General features: G+C 44.8%; 1 protein-coding gene and 1 pseudogene across 1 annotated transcript; both read left to right on the forward strand.

Moving 5' to 3' along the window:
- The first annotated feature begins 4,417 nt into the window (after positions 1–4,417).
- Positions 4,418–4,538, forward strand: LOC116908419 (annotated as a pseudogene).
- A 13,710-nt stretch (positions 4,539–18,248) lies between these two features.
- LOC116907469 (glyceraldehyde-3-phosphate dehydrogenase-like) lies at positions 18,249–19,354 on the forward strand. Its single transcript, XM_032910454.1, has 2 exons — positions 18,249–18,266; positions 18,321–19,354. The coding sequence occupies exons 1-2, from the start codon at positions 18,264–18,266 to the stop codon at positions 19,143–19,145; spliced, it is 828 nt and encodes a 275-aa protein (XP_032766345.1). The 5' UTR covers positions 18,249–18,263; the 3' UTR covers positions 19,146–19,354.
- The last annotated feature ends 209 nt before the right edge of the window (positions 19,355–19,563 follow it).

Raw genomic sequence — 19,563 nt, forward strand, 5'->3', positions numbered from 1 at the left:
GCTGAGCAAGCCAGGGGAAGTAAGTCAATAAGTAATATCCCTCCATGGCCTCTGCAACACCTCCTGCTCCCTGCCCTCTGTGAGTTCCAGTCCTGACTTCCTTTGGTGATGAACAGCAATGTGAAAGTGTAAGCTGCATTAGCCCTTTCCTCCCCAACTTGCTTCTTGGTCATGATGTTTGTGCAGGAAGAGAAACCTTGACTAAGACAGAGGTTCACTAGAAATGCACCCTCAGACTGAAATGAACCTTACACACTAACAAGATCCTCGTGTCAGGTCCTATAGCCACTGAAGTTTCAGAAGGCCGGTTGTAAGGATGGTGTCCTTTGAAGAGAGTGGGTGCTTCCTGTGCCCAATAATGCAAGGGTCAATAGAGTGAATGAGTTAGAGGTGCAAATGGCCCTGCCCCTCATAACTATCTACCTTACCACTCATAACTATTTACCCTACCCATCTACCTATAACTATCTACCATACACCCCATAACTATCTACCATACACCCCATAACTATCTACCCTACATGCCATACCTATCTGCTTTATACTCCATAATCATCTACCCTATATCCCATAACTATCTACCCTACCCTTTACCTGACATAAAAGCCACCCAACTTAAAACAAGGAATTAAGCTTCCTGCATAATCCAGTGTCTCCTGGGGCCTCCAGCTGCAGCAAGTCATGCTTTTAGCAGCACCCAGCCACTATTGTTAAGGTAAAATAAGGACCAGCAGGGATACTGATGCTGCCAAGGTTGACTGAAAAGACCAGACTCCCTTCTGCCTTGGCAACGATAGGCCCAATTTTGTTTGAAGCACAATAGCCTTTTATTACAGGATTTCAATGTCACTAACTTGCCAAACGGACCAGGAAATGACTAAGAGACAAAAGGCAAGGCATCTTGGGAGTGCCAAATCTTATTCTAACAGCCAGTGCTCTCAGCCCAGCCTAAACCCACTGCCTTCCTCAGAAGTGCTGTAGGTTCTGCAGGGAGGGGTTGAGATAGCAGGATCAAAAAAAAAATGGTTTTATAAGAACTTTTAGAAGAGTAGAGAAAAAGAGAGGAATACACCATTGCCCATGCCAAGAGATGGGTTCCTGAAGCCCACGATGAACATGTTTGTCCCATTCACTGACTACTCAGCTAGCTTATCTTTGCCGAATCTCATTCCATGATCTGCAAAATGTCAGTGCTGGGTTTGCCGCCTGAGCAGAAGGATAACGGAATAAAGTGAACTGAGGTATGTGGGAGCACCCAGCACAGCACTTGGCATATGAATTTTAGGATCTAGTTCAGACAAAAGTCATGTTGTCTGCCAAATAATATGCATCGACCCACAGCACCCCTGAGAAAGGTTGAAGGTATGGGTCCTCTCATGGTGTTGGTACTAAGGTCGGAACTCTGATGCAATCAAGGCTTCTAGTGCAAAGGGAAGATCACTGACCCAGGCTAGAAACCCAGAATTCATTGAGTCAGAGAAGCCCCAATTCTAAGTGTGCAGAGCGGAATGGTGATGTCAGACAGGAGATGAGGCCTGTCATGGGGCAGCCAGAAGGGGATGACTAACAAATATTCAATGCCCAGCTGAAGCACAGTGCCCTGACACAGAGGGCAGAGCCACACCATTCCTTACAGGCAGCCTGAGAGAATGCTAAGAAGGAGGTGGGCTTCTAGAGAGAGCCCAGCAGCCAGGCACCGTGACTCAGAGCAAGTTCAGTGATTTCCTGGGGGTAGAGGTAGAGGAGAAGGTATGGAGTCAGAGGCGTTGGCCTCGTGAAATCCCAAAAGAACACAGAAGACAGATGACTCCTGATAAGGACAAATCACAGGAGCCCAAGGACCACAAAAGATGGGTCAACAAGTCAAATGGCAGCTATAGGAGAATTGGGGGCAGCTCATTAGGAAATGTCAGTGCCATTAAATCATAGTATTAGAATCCCTGTTATCACTATACCCCAGGGTGTATCTAAGGCTTCATGATGTGAGCTTGTCCACAGACTTAAAGGTGTCCTCCCAATCAGTGCTAGTGCCTGGCATGCCAAATGGTCCAAGAAAGAAGTAGTCTATGTGGCAGGTATAGCCATTAGGGAAAAGCAAGAAAGCTTGAAGGACAAAGAACAGTTGTGGATAAAAATTGGTGTTATTAGGTAGAAGGCAAACAAGGAAGTGGAAAGTGGACAGTATATCTTAGGTGGAATTACTAAAAGAAGCACACACCCTTTTTGGAGCTAGGAGAAAGATACAGCATCTTGTGAATTTTGATATGAACATATCTTCCTTACCATAAACCTCCTTCTCATGACTATTGGAGCACCCAGCTCAGTTATTTTTCTTCAAAGTGAACAATAGAAGACAGCATTGCCAGCCAAGCTCTCCTGGCTTCCTCCATAAACTTTGGTAGCTCCGCATTGGTGGCCATATGCTATTGCAAAATGTGGGATTTTTTTCTCCTTGGGTCCTCAGTCTAAATACTAAGAGAATTTTAAAGCAGACTTAAAGGCAAACTTGGGGACAAGTTGATTCATACTTGAGAGAGAAACAACAGGCCAGACATGCTGCAAAGCTTGCAGCTGTTAGTAAGAGGGAGACAGAGAAGAAGAGAAACAGCACCACTTCTAAGCACCCATATGGTTCAAGTGGGAGGTAACCTGAGAGCTAGAGTCAAGAAAGACCAGAGAGTCAGAAAAGCACGTCTGGAGTTTGGGGGAAAGTTGCAGTTTTCTGAATAATTTAGAAAAGCAAAAGGTTTGTATCAAAGCTACACAATGGAGGCACTGTGTGAATCCCATTCCTCGGGGAGGACTCTTAGCCAGGTGATTGGCGGGCTCAACTGGCTTTTTCTTAAGTGAAGAGACCATGGTATGTGATATTCACTCATTGGGGGACATCAGAATGTCATGTAGATTTCACTCTTTGACCAGGAAGAAATAGCTTTCCCTCTACGAGCCACAGCAGAACACTGATATCCATCCTCAAACATGGAAGGATCTATAACATCACTCCATCAGGAGCAGGGACCCTTAAATTGCATAGGAGATGGGCTGAAATCAGAGAATGGATACAGCACATTTTCACCATGATTCCAAATCCGTTTACCAAAAGGAATTTTCTTCTGTACTGGACTTTCAGTCACCCCCCCACCCCCACCCTACATGCAGCCTTCAGGCGAAGGTGCTCATTTAGGAGCAGATAATGAACCAGAGCCTCCTCCTGACACTCCCAGCCTTCAGCCAGGACAGAACCAAAGTCACTTCCTGCTCTGACCTCAGAAAAGCATTACAACTGTTCACTTTTGTAGTCCCTGTCCTCATCATTACAGTGTGCTGAGGTAGCCCTGTGCCTGGTACAACTTCCCACTGCTTACAGTTGCACCAGACTGCTAGCAGTTCTAAAGATAGGCCAGAGTTTGGACAGACATCTTCTGAATTACCAAGGAGATGGAATGATTTATCTAACAGGTGATTATGACACAGTTGGATTTGGAAACTCCCAATAGAAGTAGGACCAGTGGCCACCGAGGAAACCTGATTTAACAGAAAGTGAAGGGCCAGTATTACAAGAAGTAGAACTCCACATTGTGTTATATGATAAATAGCAGAATCTTATTTTGTAAGTGTGTGTATGTGTGCACGTGCACACCGTCGTGCAAGATTGTGCGTGCATGCACGCGCGTATGCGCACACACTCCCTGGTGGTAAAACGATGGTAATAGTGGCTTCCTCCCAATTCCTTTCTGTCTTATACATGTTCCATAATGAACATAGATCACACTTTTAATGACAGTCTCCTTTGTGAAAGCTAAGGAGAAAATCCTGACAAATTTGCAGCCACGGACCCACGACACTGTGGCTTACCTATAGCTCAGCATGCTTCCAGAGCACAGTCCCTCCAGATACTGACGGTTCCCGCTTCGCTCCTGAAGTGAGTTCACTCATAGGCACTTCACAACATTCCCTTCGCTAAGACCCTTGGATTGCACAGCTTGCTCCTGGGAATAATCCCTCATCCTACAGTATTAAGTGAAGACATAGACTTTGGCTTTTAATGGGAAATGAGGAGGAGACCGGCCAGGGTCTTGGGTATGCATTTGACACAAACCATTAGTGAGCAGCAAATGGACAGACTCAGTAAGGAGACAGACCAGCATCAACATGGACGTGAGGAAGGGCAGCACTATTGTGGGAACACTTCCAGGGCTGACTCCCTGACTTTGGCATCAGAGCCCAGATGAGCCGTGGCTGGGTGTGCTCAGGGAATCTGCTTGGAGCACTTCCTAGTAGTGGATGCCCTTGGGGTCTAGCCAAGTACTTCTTACCTGTAACCTCTCAGCTACCAATGAAAAGAAGAATCACTCCTCCCCACCCAAAAAAAAAAAAAAACATTCCATAGCAATGACAGCTTAAAAGGTATCTTTGACCTGCCCCTAGAGGCATTGCAGGTATGGCTGCTGGGTAGCATGCTCGTCGGTAGGTGGTAGAGAGGAGAGAGGTTCAGTATAGTGACCTATGAGCAGCTGTATGATTAGTAGCATAGCATTCCATGGAAAAAAGTGAGCCTGAGAAGACCACGAGTCCTGCACTGTGCAAGCCTTGCTAGGCAAACCACGCCAGAAATGATCCCTGCTTGGTGCCATAATACTTGAGCATACACTCGTGAGATGACCCCGGACACTCAGAAACCCTGGGTGCTACTAAGAGGAGCGAGTAAGTGGTGGAGAAACGGAAGAGAAGGAGAAACAGAAGGGTGTGGGCACAGTGAAGAGAGGCAGCACTGGAGACTTGAGGGTAGTAAGGGACAGCCTGATGTGAGTAACTGGTAATGCCACCTTTGGGACTATGGTGGGGTGTGGCCTATCCTGGCCTATGCCACCATGGGGCCACATCTGGGTCTGTTGCCCTTCAGCAGCAGGGGTCTGTTACCACCAAAGGCCAGGCAGAAGTTCCTGGTCTGGGATGCTACCCTGAGACTTGTCGATATCTGAGGGCTGTGCAGAACTGGCCCCACCCCTCACTTGAGCATCATGAGAAAGCTGACACTAGGGGCATATCATAGCAGGAGAACTGACCCTGTCCCTAGCTGGCCACAGTATTTCCTCATATTGTGGGCTTAGGGATCAGCTGCCTGAGCATGTGAACGTGGAGAAGCTGGTCCTACCACTCATCTCCCATGCGGTGGTATAAACAAGGGAAAGATAACCTCCCCTCTCACCCCTCAATACCTGAGGTCAGTGGGACACGTGGCTCTGGAGTCCTATAGACTCAGGAGAGGAAGCCCTGCATATCGCCTGGATAGCACAGTAGAGTTGACCCTGGATGTGGGGGTTGTAGGTGAGCTGGCCCAAGGGCACGAGAATGGATGAGCAGGAGCTACCTCTCATCTGTTGTGCAGTGGCATCAGCAGTGGAGAGATCTCTCCCCTCCCTTTGGCCCTTGCCACCATTGGTGGGTGGGAGAGTAAGCTCCAATGGTGTCATGAGAGCCTGGAAGTGCCTCTCACCTGCTACAACACTCAGGAAAACAAGCCCTGCAGCTCATGTGGGCAGCAAAGTAGACCTAACCCAGATGGCAGTGAGCTGCCCTAAGGGTGTGAGCATGGGAGAGCTGGCCTTGCAACTTGACTGCTGTGTGGCAGTGTGAGTATGAGAGATGTCCTCCCAGACCTTTGCCACCTACTGCAGAGGGGAAGAACTGGCCCTGACCTTGGCCTGCTGTAGCACTGGAGATCTCGGGCCCTCCTTACACCTTGCCTGGGCAGCAGGGTAGATCTGTCCCTAGCTGATGAGGATGCTGGTGAACCAGTCCTAAGGGCATGAGAGTGGAAGAGCTGGTGGGATGACCGCTCAGATACCTCTCACATTCAGATCCCCACCCCAACATCTACCCCATCAGTGAACTGCTGGAGTACATGGAGGGGCCAGTCCTGCAGACCCAACACTACAGAATCTCCATGACCTGGGACAACAACATTATATCCAAGGAGTCTCAGTGAGGATCCAGGTAAAGTAGCAGAAGCCAGAGGCCTTGTACAGGACCAATGATTCAATGCAATGAACATTTGTAAGCAAAGAAGTATGAACAAATGGATATTCTGTAGGACACACTGACACACTGCAGCTTCCACAATGAGATTTTCTTCCTCTGTTGAGGGAGAGGTTGCGAGGGTGGAAGGCAGGTATTGGTGGAGGGGGAGATAAGTTCGATTGGCATGCATGATGTCAAATTCACAAAGAGGTAATAAAAAGTTTGCTAAATACATCTTAAAGGTACAGTACCTGGCAGAGGAGCCTCTATCAATCCCCCTTTCTTACCATTCAGATATGCTTAATTAGTGAATGGGAGAGGACATTCTGTATTTCCTATCACCTAAACAAGTACAGGAGTCAGATCAACTTACAGGTTTTCTTTGGCTCAAAGTGTGGGAGGGGTGGCATCAGAAGAGTGAAACTGTATAAGAGGCTAAGAGAGCACCTATAAAGCTCTTCCAAAGGGCATGGCACCATCTTCATCCACAGAGCAGGTCTTGGAGGCCTTCACACCAAGTCCCCTGGTCAAGACTGGCATATTCCTCAGCAACGCAACAATAGTCAGATCTTCAGACCCACATGACTTTCACTATGTTCAGTGACCTAGCCAGAAAGTGATGACCCTGAAACACTCCAGCAAGATTCTTTTCAATTCTATCTGGGAACCCAGGAAGGAGGGAGCGTGACAGAGGGAAGCCACTAGGAAAAGCTGCTTGCTTCTGCAGCAGAATCAATACCTTAGTCCGTTTCAGAGTCTAAATATTTTAAGGCAGGTGTTTTATTAAGAAAGAGTTTAATCTGGCTCAGGGTTCTGGGAGATCAAAGGGATGGCACTGGGCTCCAGCTCTGCTGAAATCCACGGGGTTTGAAGTCACGGGTGCTTTGCCCTCACCAATGGATCAAGGCTTCTCTCTGGAATAGATCAGGCTTTATAGGACTGGGTTAGTTCCTGTGAGAAGTTACTACAAATGAGTGTGAAACTTTCTCCTGAATTTTTAATGTCCTGCTTGCCACCCAAGTATGTGCTTCCTGCTCTCTCTTACAGGTTCCACCATTTCCTGTGTGTGTGTGGTGGGGGGAGATCAAGTTTCCAGCACATAAGATGCTGGAGTGCGCATTCAAACCTTCTCCAAAGTATAGTATGGAAACACAGATGTTGAGCATTAAAGGTCCTGGCTGCAATGCCTGACACTGTGCTGTCAGCTATAGATAGGGCTGGTCAGACAGTAAGAACTGGGTCCTCAATGTCTTAACCACATCACAAATTGGTTCAATTGCTTCAAAATTGCCTGGGGTCATCAAGTCCTTTCAACCAGCTTGAATTAGAGCTAGCTGAACTTTTTAAGCTAAAATGTATTTTAACCAATATAGAAGAGTAAATTTTCATTTTTGGAATCATGGTTGATCTATAACTTCCCTGATACAAAGTTTAAAAGATCTTATGCCAAGATCAAATGTATTTTTGAAGTAAAATTTTCACTGAACTGTATAGCATATATAACAAAAACACTTACAAAATCAAAATAATTTGGTGAATTATACAGACAAAGGACATCCATCCAGCCACTGCTCAAATAACTCTCTTTTTACCCATGAACCCTGCTAAGACACAATCCTACCCACATCCCTAAAGGAAAGATGGGGAAAGTCAGGAGAAAGGGGACAGACCGAGCTGATCCTGGCATCCCAGAGAAGCCTCTGGAGACATAATTACTGCAGTCCTTTCTTAGGCTGCCTCAGACACTCACCATAAACCATGTGCTTAAAGCACCAGGTTATTATCATAACCTGAGGCTCTGAGGCTGTTTGCAGAAAGCCCAAGACCTCTCAGAAGTGTCTAGGTAGAGGCCATTTGGGGCTTTCTGTAACACTGTTATCTGAAAATATCCCTCAGCTTGGCAACCTCAATCTAGCCTCTGCCTCCATGTCCATATTTTCCTCTGTCTGTGTCACTGTAGGACATTCTCTGTGTTTCTATGCCTGCATTTCCCTCATCCTGAAAAGACACGAGTAGCATTGAATTAAGGCCCATTCTGCTCTAGTAAACCTCAGACTCATTGTACACAAGAGTTTGCCACTCCCAAACAAATCAACATATACTCTTTTTTTTAGTGGACCCAGGGGACAAAATTTAGTTCATGACAGCTAAGCATAGACAATATCCTGATGAGCATAAAGAAAATATCAGAAAGTTTCAGTAACTGAGAACATAGTGAACTTTCAATGACAGCATCCGTATTGGCTCTTGAGTTCCGGCAAGCATACTACAACAAAGTAAGCCATGGGCATTGGGAAGTGGGGAAGGGGAGCATGGGAATGCTGTGCTCTCCTCATGATTTCACCGTAAGCCCAACACTATTCTAAAATTAAAAGTTTATTTTAAAAAGAAAAGTTCTTAGGTTGAGAATTCAAGGAGAGATGAAAAGTCTCTTGTCGAGACGTCTGTGGGTCCTCAGCCCTCATCCATGTCTTGTGAATGCGGATGTCAGAGAAAGGTGACTGACAAATGACCAGAAATAGATTGTATTGTATGTTTTATTATAAAATCTTCTTACAGCTACCTCTTTCTATATCTCTTTTATAGATTTAACTAGAGCTGGGTAACAGAAGTATGCCAGTCTAGATTTAATCTTTATACAAGATATTTTAGCTCTATAAAACTTTATACCAATTGTCACTCGCATCCTACAAATAATCAACCTGGGACTTAGAGAAAAAGCAACTAGCTCAAAAGCAGATGTCAGAGACATTAGCACATGGTGTCACCTCAGCTCTCAGCCACGGCTTTACCCTCATATTCTGCTGTATCCACTACCCAAGATTCACTCTCCTGCCTCTAACTTCACTGTTTATCCGGATCCAGTTGTAAATGAGCAAACTAAAATATGTCTATCAGGGAGCTATCACCAAAATCATGCGTGGAAAAAATCTGACAACAGGCTTTAAAACATAAAAAGGTGCAAGGTGGAGAAGAGAAAGTCTGGGAGAACGAAGGAGAGAGGGAGAGGGAGGGTGGGAAGGCCATTGGGAGTCAGTGGGTGGTGGATCAAAGAGCCTCCCATTTCCAGAAAACAGGTGCTTGAGAAATTGGGTCTTCAGCTGCCCACGCCTCCCCCCTCCCTCTTTTCATGTTTCCTTCTCTCAAAACAGTTACAGAAAATAGGCAAACAGAGAAAGGAAATAATAGAAGGGAAAGAGAGGGAGGGAGAAGACAGTTCTCCAAATAAGTCATCTATTTCCAATGCTGCCTGGCAGGAGCAAGGTGCTGAGGATTTCACAGCATAATTACCATGACAACCACACCAGAAAATCATCACTCCCCTCTTTGCCTAGGGAAGTCCCCTGTGTTTTCTCTAGGACTATCTGGGCCATTAGCATGGGCAAGCATCTTGGTGGTTGATTTTACAAAGGTAACAGTCATGAGGAAGAAGCTGAAATGTTGCTTTGATTGCATCTCCCTGCAAAACAGTCACTAAAACAAAACAACAAAAACAAAAGAGACAGGATGACAATGTGCTGGGTATGTTATTGGTGCTTCTGGAAGAGAAACACAGATATCAAACTAACTCAACTGTGAAAACTGCAAGTTACAATAATGTCTGGACAGGAAGACAAGCCAACTTGTGCAATAGCGATATGAACATCATGGAGTGGTTGAAAACTTCCTGATTGATTAAAGTCTGTTTTCACAAGATGAAACCCACACCTGGCTCCGTTATGGGACTAAGAACCTGTCTGCTGTGCTTTGAATGGAAACGATCCCCATAGACTCTTAACAGCAATAGAATAGTAACTAAGATAGAAATTGGTACCAGGAACTGAGATATTGTGACCAGTCGGATTATGTTGTTGCTTGGAGGAATTTGAAAGACCTTGGGTTAAAAAGGGAGGAATGCTTTAAGCAGGGATTAAAGGGCCATACTAGTAAGACCATAGAAAATAACAGTGAAAGGCAAAGTGGGCTATGCAGGTCCATTTCAACAGGTTTCAAAGTGGAAGAATGCTAAGAAGTGACCTAGAGACTATTCTTAAGATATTTTGGCAAAGAGAATAGCAGAGGGTTTTGTCCCTGTTCTAAAAATTTTCTGAGTATAAATTGAAGAATTTGGAAGTTAGGTCATCTGCAGAGGACATTTCAAGACAGCTGTGTATTGGCTGTGTTATTAGTGATCACTCTTATGAAGGTCTGCAAGAAAAGAGAGCAAGTGTGTGGGAGAGAATCACAAAATAGACTTTCAGAGTAAAAGGAGAACCAGGAAATGTTGTGTTAGAGTCCAGCCTCATTCTCAGGAAGATGTGAAGTCTAGAGAAAAGTGTGACGTGCCAGTCAGTGATGAGGAAACCTTTAATCCCAGCATTCCTTAAGAGGCAGAGGCAGGCAGATGTCAGTGAGTTCGAGGCCAGCCTGGTATGTAAACAGAGTTCTACGACAACCAGGGCTACACAGAAACATCCTGCTGAAAGCAAGCAAGCAAGCAAAGAAGGAAGGAAAGGAAGGAAGGAAGGAAGGAAGGAAGGAAGGAAGGAAGGAAGGAAGGAAGGAAGCAAGGAAGGAAGCAAGGAAGGAAGGAAGGAAGGAAAAAGGAAAGAAAGAGGCAGGCAAACAGGCCTAGTAGTAAATAGAATTAAGGGCAAGACTTCACCCAGATAATCCTGCTGCCTATAAAATGAAAGGGCTTGAGGGGCTTTCTAGGCCTAAACAACAATGGGAAAGCTCGGGAAATGTAACTCAAGTATGGTGCCTGCCTCTTCCTCCCAAGTGCCAGGACTAAAGGCATACACCACTACTGCCCAACTAGTTTCAACAGAAGCTTTGATAAGTGAGCTAAGTCAATCTGACCTTCGCTTCCTGGAATGTATCTAGGTCGCTTTGCATGGGATTGTCCAAAAAGATCAGATTCCAGTTAAACCTGGAAAGCCTCAGCAAAAATACAAGATGGAGGAAATTCTGTACTGTCTTGTCTGGTTACATTTTGCATTAGGCTATAGCTACAAGCCAATGGGACCAGGAACTGGAATGTGGTGGTTTGGATAAGAATGATTCTCATAGGCTCATATATTTTGATGCTTGGTCCCATTTTAGTGAAACTTTGGGGGGAGGAATAGGAGGGGTGACCTTTTTGGAATACACGTGGCCTTGTTGAAGGAGATGTGTCACTTAGAGTGGGCTTTGAGGTTTCAAAATCCCATGCAAGTCTCAGTCTCTCCCCCTCTATCCACTCCCTGAGGATCAGGATATAAAACTGTCATCTACAGGTTCAGTTTTCTGTCTGTCTCTCTGTTCCCACCATGATGATCATGGGCTGACCTTCTAAAACTAAGTTACTCTCAGTTAAATGCTTTCCTTTATGGGAGTTGCCTGTCATGGTATCTCTTCACAGCAATAGAGCAGCAATAATACACTATGAATAGTTTATAGGCCATAAAGGAGAACCTACTATGATTATTCTGCTAAATGAGCCCTATGTCAAACCCAGCAATTAGTGCACTTCTCAAGCCTCATCAGAGACACTCCTACTTCAAGTAGATGGTACTGTAGTCTGAAATTAGCTATAGATACTATATTGGTCCTATTGAATGTCTATACATTTCATAAATTTGACATTGTGGTCTTTAATCATTAAAAGTAGAATAATAATTATGTATCTAGCCAATAAGTTAATTCTAAAATGAAGCTTTAAATGAATGAACAGGCTGGTAGCTTTGAGAATTAGAGGATATGACCATTAGTTCTGAGCCCACAATGGCACTGCCTTCAACTGAGTACTTCCCAAGATCAGCAAAGTAGGTCTTAAATCTGTTCTCAGTAAAACAAAAGACTAACTAAGACAGAAGTGGGTACCAGGAATGGGATTTGAACCATGAAGGAAGACCCCAGTGCACTGGAGATGCCAATACAATAGGATGATCACCAAGAACAACAGCAGCAGTAGTAGAGTAGAGCCTAGAGCTGTACTGAGGGCACAGCTGAAGTTGTGACCCAAGACGTTTGGAGGAGCCCAGAAGATGATGTGTTCCACACATTGGAACAAGAAGCTGTACCAAAGAAATACCTCCATCTACTGTGCAAGAAACCAAGAATCTTATAGCAGGAGATGAGATCTATGTGTTGGATGACTATTCTACAGAGTCTTGGAAGTTGTAATGAAGACTTGGCTCTTTGCTTTTTGATCAGAAGCAGAGAAATGTAGTCAACTTGAACAGTGATACATCACTTCAGAAGGATCCACATGCTACTAAATGGAGACAAGACTATAGGGCATAAAAGCATCCTCCACCTGAATACCACCCATCTGCACTTGCTTTTTCATGACTTGTGCAGCATGGGTAAATTGTAAGAAAGGGATTACTACAGGATTTAGGGCTCTATGTGGTCATTTGGGAGCAAGTAGCTTAGCAATAAGGGCTTTGCTCTGGTTCAGACATTGTTGGCTAACCAGTGAATATGCGTATTAACATTCTTATCCAAAATATGATAGCAGATGGATGTTAAAGCCTTTATTTACAATGTGGAGCAGAAGTCATACGTGTAAAACCAGACTATGATGAGGTGCAATCCACTGCGTTCTAGTATCTTCCTGTTTTTGTCTTGATCCATTGCAATCACAGAGTGGTTTTGTCTATTTTTGACTCCTGGCCAGATCCCTGCTATAATGATTGCTTTCCCCTCTGGAAACAAGGGAGTATCAAGAAATCAAAGACATATTAAAAGTTGTCACCATGGCTTTTTACGAAAACTACAATATTTCAAGTTATTTGAGATTGTAGAATTCAAGGCACGATTTTGAAAGCATGGCTGATAAAATTTGCAATTGTGTGAGAAAAGGCAAGAAATTTAAGGTGATGTTAACGATTTCAAATAAAATGAGTTGCGTCTATTAAAATGCAATAAGGTTATAGCACTAGAAATAAGTTACTGTGGTGCTTACCCCAAAATTAGGCATCTATATCATCCTCTTCTACCTAAGACTCAAAGAACATCTTGGACATGCAGGAGAAAGAATTTAAGAGCCAGAGGATAGAGAGGAGTGCTGTGAAATGCTGCCTTCTGGTTGTGACATGGATGTTACACTCACAAATTCACGATAGTCATGGTTGCCTACACAAGACCTACACAAAATCAAGTCAGCCAAAATGATAACAAGTATTTGAAAAGACCTTCGGCTAACTGAGGAGCCATTGATAATTTATAGCTGTAGAAAGTGTGACTTAGTTACTATTGCTTTGAAGAAACACCATAACCATGGCAACTCTTGTAAAAGAAGGTATTTAATTGGTGCTAGCTTACAGTTCAGAGGTTTAGTCCACTGTCATCATGGTGAGGTGCATGGCACCCTGCAGACACACAAGTTGCCGAAGAGTAGCTGAGAGTTCTCCATCTGTATCCACAGGCAGCAGGCAGAACAGGAACACTGGGCCTAGCATGAAACTCCAAAGCCTGCCCCCAGTGACGCACTTCCTCCAACAAGGCCCCACCTACTTATAACAAGGCCACACCTCCTAATCTCAGTCAAAAAGCACTACTCCTTAATGACAAAGCAGTTAAATCAACGAACTTATAAAGGTATTTCTATTCAAACCACGCCACGACAGGGTGTCATTTTTCCTTGGGGATATAAATGAGCAGGACTTAGAACCAATGGCTCACCGAAGAAAAACCCGAGAGGGCCCAATGTTAGAAAGTATTCATGTTTTATATTGAGGGAGATACTGAGGGATTTGAGGAAGGGTAGAGATGGGTATCATCAAAATACATTTTAGACACGTGTGAAATTTTCAAAGGCTAAACAAAAATACTTAAAAAAAGAATGAAACAAGAAAAGATGTACTACGCAAACGGTAAGGTGGAGTTTCAGCTTCAATCAGTAGACTTCGCTTTACAGGAAGACTTATCCAATGCAGAGCGTTGTCTGAAGAGAGCACGATTCTTAGCGGGAGCCTCTACAGCATGGTTTACATTTGAAGCAGCTCTGCCTTCTGTTGTTTAGAGTCAAGGAAGGCACAGTGAAGGTGACTCTGGAAGGCTTTACTTCTCTAGCTTGTTTATAACCTCCTTAGTGGCTTTCTGTCATCCTTTACTAAACTAGTCAATGTTGGAGAATTGGGAGGTTCAGTCTGCTGTGAGAGGTGCATCCCCGGATCAAAAGCGTGAGGGAAACCTGTGACGCTTGCCATTAATTACTATTGTATGTCTCATGGGTCCATGACCTGTTGGCATTGCTCTTGTAAAAAAAAAATATATAAATATTTTCAGATTTTTGTGACAGCAAAAAAGAGAAAATAAAATAAAGAAATATAATAAATAAACATTCAATAACTCATGGGAGAACGTGCTGAATGCAGTGTATTTGAGACATCAGCTCTAGACATGTGACATCAGACAACCAAGAGAAAGTACTGAAGAGGTGACACACACACAAGTCGGGGGGGGGGGCTGAGGATGGAGCACTGCAAGAGTTGTTCTCAAGGCAACCAGTGGGGACATAGACCTATGGTATTACCTGGAAATTATATGTGGGGGGAAGAAAATGGAGTGGCTCTTAAGCGTGAGATACTCTAAAGTTTACCTTCTGTTATCATGACTCTACTGAGAGGATTCCTAATGGCCAGGCTGAGTCACGTCTACAAGACTGACAGCTTCATTAATCCCACATGATATGGGAAAGAGGGAGTTTCCTGCAGCAAAGACTTTTTCTTTCTTTCTCTAAATTGGCGTGTATTCATGTTATAGCAAAGAATTTATAACTGACAAATCCCATTTGTCTGCCGTGGCATCTAATAAAGAACTTTCATTTTGTAATCATTGTTTAGTTAATTAACAGACCTTTAGAACCAGCACATGTGACATAGACTCACATAAATCTTACTAGTGGGAGTGTAATTTAAACACTGGACATCTTGGGTTCAAGATCACAGGCCTTTTTTTTTCCACATTGAAAAGTGATTCACTGTCTCCCACGTAGCCCCTGGAAAGTAGACGAGGAATACGTGATTGGGGTTTCAAAGGCACGTGGTTCAGCTCGGTGTAAATCACTTAGTGATGGTTCCAGTCCTCTCACAAGTGCAATGAAAATTTCCAAATGAGTGAAGCCCTCTCTCACCACAGATGCAGTCGTCACAGGGGATGCTGGGCTTACACTCTGAAGGCAGAGATCCGTAACCTTATCAGTTACTGAGTGACCATGGCTGAGTCATTTCTTTCCTTATTACGTTCTAAATTATTGCATCCTCTGAAATTCATGTATGAAACTTAGCCCACCATATGATAAAATAAGTTAAATAAGATAAAATATTTTTAAAAAATTAAGAATCTTTGGGAGGTGCTAATGTTACCAGTCAGCCTTTGCTCAATTTGAATAGGAATTAAGAAAATGCAAAGTGTCGCTGTGTGGGTTCCCTACAGAGCATGTTGGCTGATTTCCTTAACATGAAGGAATACTTAACATAAGCTTTTAAAGGGGGATCATTGCGTTCATGGGAGGCTGCAAACCACGTAGCACAAGAAAGACGCTGGAGCTTTAACAAAGTCCTGAGACGGCCCTTATCTCAGAGAGGCAGGCCTGAGCTCTCGCCCCCTCACAACCTTTCAGCTCTAATTCTACCTGGGTTTGACAATGGAGACATCATCTTGCAATCATTAACTTTCACCAAGGATATGTCCTTCCTCCTTCTGTGATGTAGTCACGAGGGACAGCAGAATAGGCAGATCCATGAGGTAGGAGGTGTGTGTTCAAGCTTCCTCTGATTCTAGCCCCTCCAATTTCATAGAGCATTCTGTAACTGCGCCGAAGGTCCACTCGGCATGTTAGAAGTAGAAGTCACCAGTACAATTGTGAGCAGAGACATTTCTTCCTGAATCTTGTCACTGTTGAAACTGACGTGTGGAATCCACACAAAGGGGGCAAGCAGGAGTAACAGGGCATGGGGACAGCTGGCAACAACATAGGCCTTCTGGCTATCTCTACACATGAAAAAGTAATGAGTTATTGTGTTAGACTAGCAACATTTCTCTTTAAAATGACATGATACAGCAGAACTGCAGCCATATATAAAAACGTTCTTTCTTATTAGAGACACATGCCAAAATATTTATGGATGAAATAAATAGCTTAAAGTAACATAGAATGAAAAGGATTACATTTATATTAAGCAGAAAAGTCTGCATTCAACCTGATAAGGTCAGGGTGATGGGGATGATGGTGGTGGGCAGTGTGGATGATGGTAGTGGGGAGTGTGGGTGCCACACTTCAGTTTATCTTTACAGTACATGTACTGCCCTGTGTACACACCTGTATATAATGTGCATATACATCATACATCAAAGAGTTTCTATAAAGGAGAGAAAGGGGTAATAGATACAGGTAGTTAGAGGGGATGAAGACTGTCTGACTCCCCATAGACTGAATAATCTACTAAATCTGGCTATAGGCATAAAGGAACTCATTTAAATACTCTCCTGCCACAGATTAGAGAATCCCAACTCCTTTTAGGGCTATTTGGCAGGAAGTTAAACTAGTTAAGCTCTGTAAGGCACTATTAGAACTGTCATTCTCGTGCTACTTCTTTGAAAAAAAGCTCTGTGTGTGTGTGTGTGTGTGTGTGTGTGTGTGTGTGTGTATCCATCCCCTGATTGTTTTCCTTCAGATAATTTGAACTGTTGAAAACCAGTCATTCAAGTGTTTGAGTACCAAGTGTCAGATCTCTTCTATTAGCTGCTAAAAGTAGGAGCTGCCAGCCACACAAAGCCCAGACTTCCCTCATGGCATTCATTGTTTTGGACACTCTATGACCACTTTGAGAACATGACAGCAGTTGTAGGGCATTACTTCAAACATCTCTACCACTCCAGATACACAGCTCTGGCTTCAGTCAGAAACCCACCCAGCCATGGAAGACATCCACTCCTACAACACAAGCTTCCATGAACTCCGGGTGACCCTACTCCCTCTAACTTTCTCCTTCAGACCCAGATGGCCCAGTGGAAGGCCTGTGCCAGGTGCGGAGCAAAGGATTATGGTTAGTCCTTTTATAAGACCCGTGATTGGTAGACGTGAAAGCTGTACTGTGGTTGCTGTAGATAGCAAGTCTTCATTTGCTGTCCTACCTCCGTCCTAGCATTAGAAACAGGGTATTCATCAAGCTCACTTTTGAAATCAGCCAGTCCCCTTGGCTGCCTGTGGGCAACATTAGCCTGTTTTGTTTTTTGGTTTTTTTTTTCCTAAATGGTCTTTTCTTGTGTGGCTTGTGGGTTTTGTCCTGAGTTACTAGTGACGTGACAAGGAGTAGCGATGGTAGTAAGTCGTTGCAGGGATCGCAGCATTGGCTTCACCACCAGCACCTAGAAAGCAGCCGAAGACTCCTGAGAACAGCCAATGATGCAATAGTGGATGTGCAGAGAGTAGAGGAGGCAGAGGTGATGACCCAGAGGAGAATGGAAAAGGCAGAATGCTCTAAAGAGCTAAAGACGAGAACTGCAGGTCTGGTGGCTGGAGTACCTGGGAGCAGCCAATCCTGAGCACCAAGAAATTCAAGGCCTGGAAGCTGTATTTGTGTTGAGTCCTAGGTTGCCACACATCCGAGGCTGAGGAGCTACAATAGCTCCTGTGGGCTCCTGCTCCAACCTGAGCAGTTACACCGGGTGTGAGTTGCTGAATCCCTGTTGATCGCACTCGAGGACAATTAGCATCTAGCCTGGGCATTGGGAGCCACAAGCCTGTAGGCCTCAGGACTTGGAACTACAAGCTCCTGTATCTGTCAGACCAGGGCATTGGTACTTAGGAACCAGGATTCTGACACCAGAAGACCTACACCTCACCTGCACCTCGTCTACTCCAGCTGATTGGTACTGCACTTGCTTTTGCAAACATTTGGCACTTTCATAAGAAAAGGTTTATTAAAGAGTAGCTGGGAAAGCTAAATCTTATTTATTCTTACATGCGAAATTTTAAGCAAAATTATCAGTGGTGTTGAATTATCAAGGACTAGTGAAGAGCATGTGTTATTTGGATGAATCCGTTTATCTATTATGTTTTTTTAAGAAAACTATAAGCTCTCTGCTCCTCCCTGTTCCAGAGACAGCCGCATCTTCTTGTGCAGTGCCAGCCTCGTCTCATAGACAAGATGGTGAAAGTCGGTGTGAACGGATTTGGCCGTATCGGGCGCCTGGTTACCAGGGCTGCCTTCTCTTGTGACAAAGTGGACATTGTTGCCATCAACGACCCCTTCATTGACCTCAACTACATGGTCTACATGTTCTAGTATGACTCCACCCACGGCAAGTTCAACGGCACAGTCAAGGCTGAGAATGGGAAGCTTGTCATCAACGGGAAGGCCATCACCATCTTCCAGGAGCGAGATCCCGCTAACATCAAATGGGGTGACGCTGGTGCTGAGGATGTCGTGGAGTCTACTGGCGTCTTCACCACCATGGAGAAGGCTGGGGCTCACCTGAAGGGTGGGGCCAAAAGGGTCATCATCTCCACCCCTTCCGCTGATGCCCCCATGTTTGTGATGGGTGTGAACCACGAGAAATATGACAACTCCCTCAAGACTGTCAGCAATGCATCCTGCACCACCAACTGCTTAGCCCCCCTGGCCAAGGTCATCCATGACAACTTTGGCATCGTGGAAGGGCTCATGACCACAGTCCATGTCATCACTGCCACTCAGAATACTGTGGATGGCCCCTCTGGAAAGCTGTGGCGTGATGGCCGTGGGGCAGCCCAGAACATAATCCCTGCATCCACTGGTGCTGCCAAGGCTGTGGGCAAGGTCATCCCAGAGCTGAATGGGAAGCTCACTGGCATGGCCTTCTGTGTTCCTACCCCCAATGTATCCACTGTGGATCTGACATGCCACCTGGAGAAACCTGCCAAGTATGATGACATCAACAAGGTGGTGAAGCAGGCATCTGAGAGCCCACTAAAGGGCATCCTGGGCTACACTGAGGACCAGGCTGTCTCCTGTGACTTCAACAGCAACTCCCACTCTTCCTCCTTTGATGCTGGGCCTGGCATTGCTCTCAACGACAACTTTGTGAAGCTCATCTCCTGGTATGACAATGAATATGGCTACAGCAACAGGGTGGTGGACCTCATGGCCTACATGGCCTCCAAGGAGTAAGAAACCCTGGACCACCCAGCCCAGCAAGGATACTGAGAGCAAGAGAGAGGCCCTCAGTTGCTGAGGAGTCCCCATCCCAACTCAGCCCCCAACACTGAGCATCTACCTCACAATTCCATCCCAGACCCCATAACAGAAGGGGCCTAGGGGGCCCTCCCTTCTCTCTTGAAAACCATCAATAAAGTACGCTGCACCCTCAAAAAAAAAAAAAAAAAGAAAACTATAAGACCACTCCATGTGTACATACAAATATGCACATACACATACACATGCACACACACACATGCACACACATACACATGCACACTGTAAACATGTACATGTGTGTATATACACACACACACAGTCATATATACAACAGATATAGGCACTTTCAACCAGTGGTCAGCCATGTGGGTATCTATGGGAGGAAGATCAC

Source organism: Rattus rattus, chromosome 8, assembly GCF_011064425.1.
Source record: "Rattus rattus isolate New Zealand chromosome 8, Rrattus_CSIRO_v1, whole genome shotgun sequence".
NCBI classification, from domain to species: domain Eukaryota; kingdom Metazoa; phylum Chordata; class Mammalia; order Rodentia; family Muridae; genus Rattus; species Rattus rattus.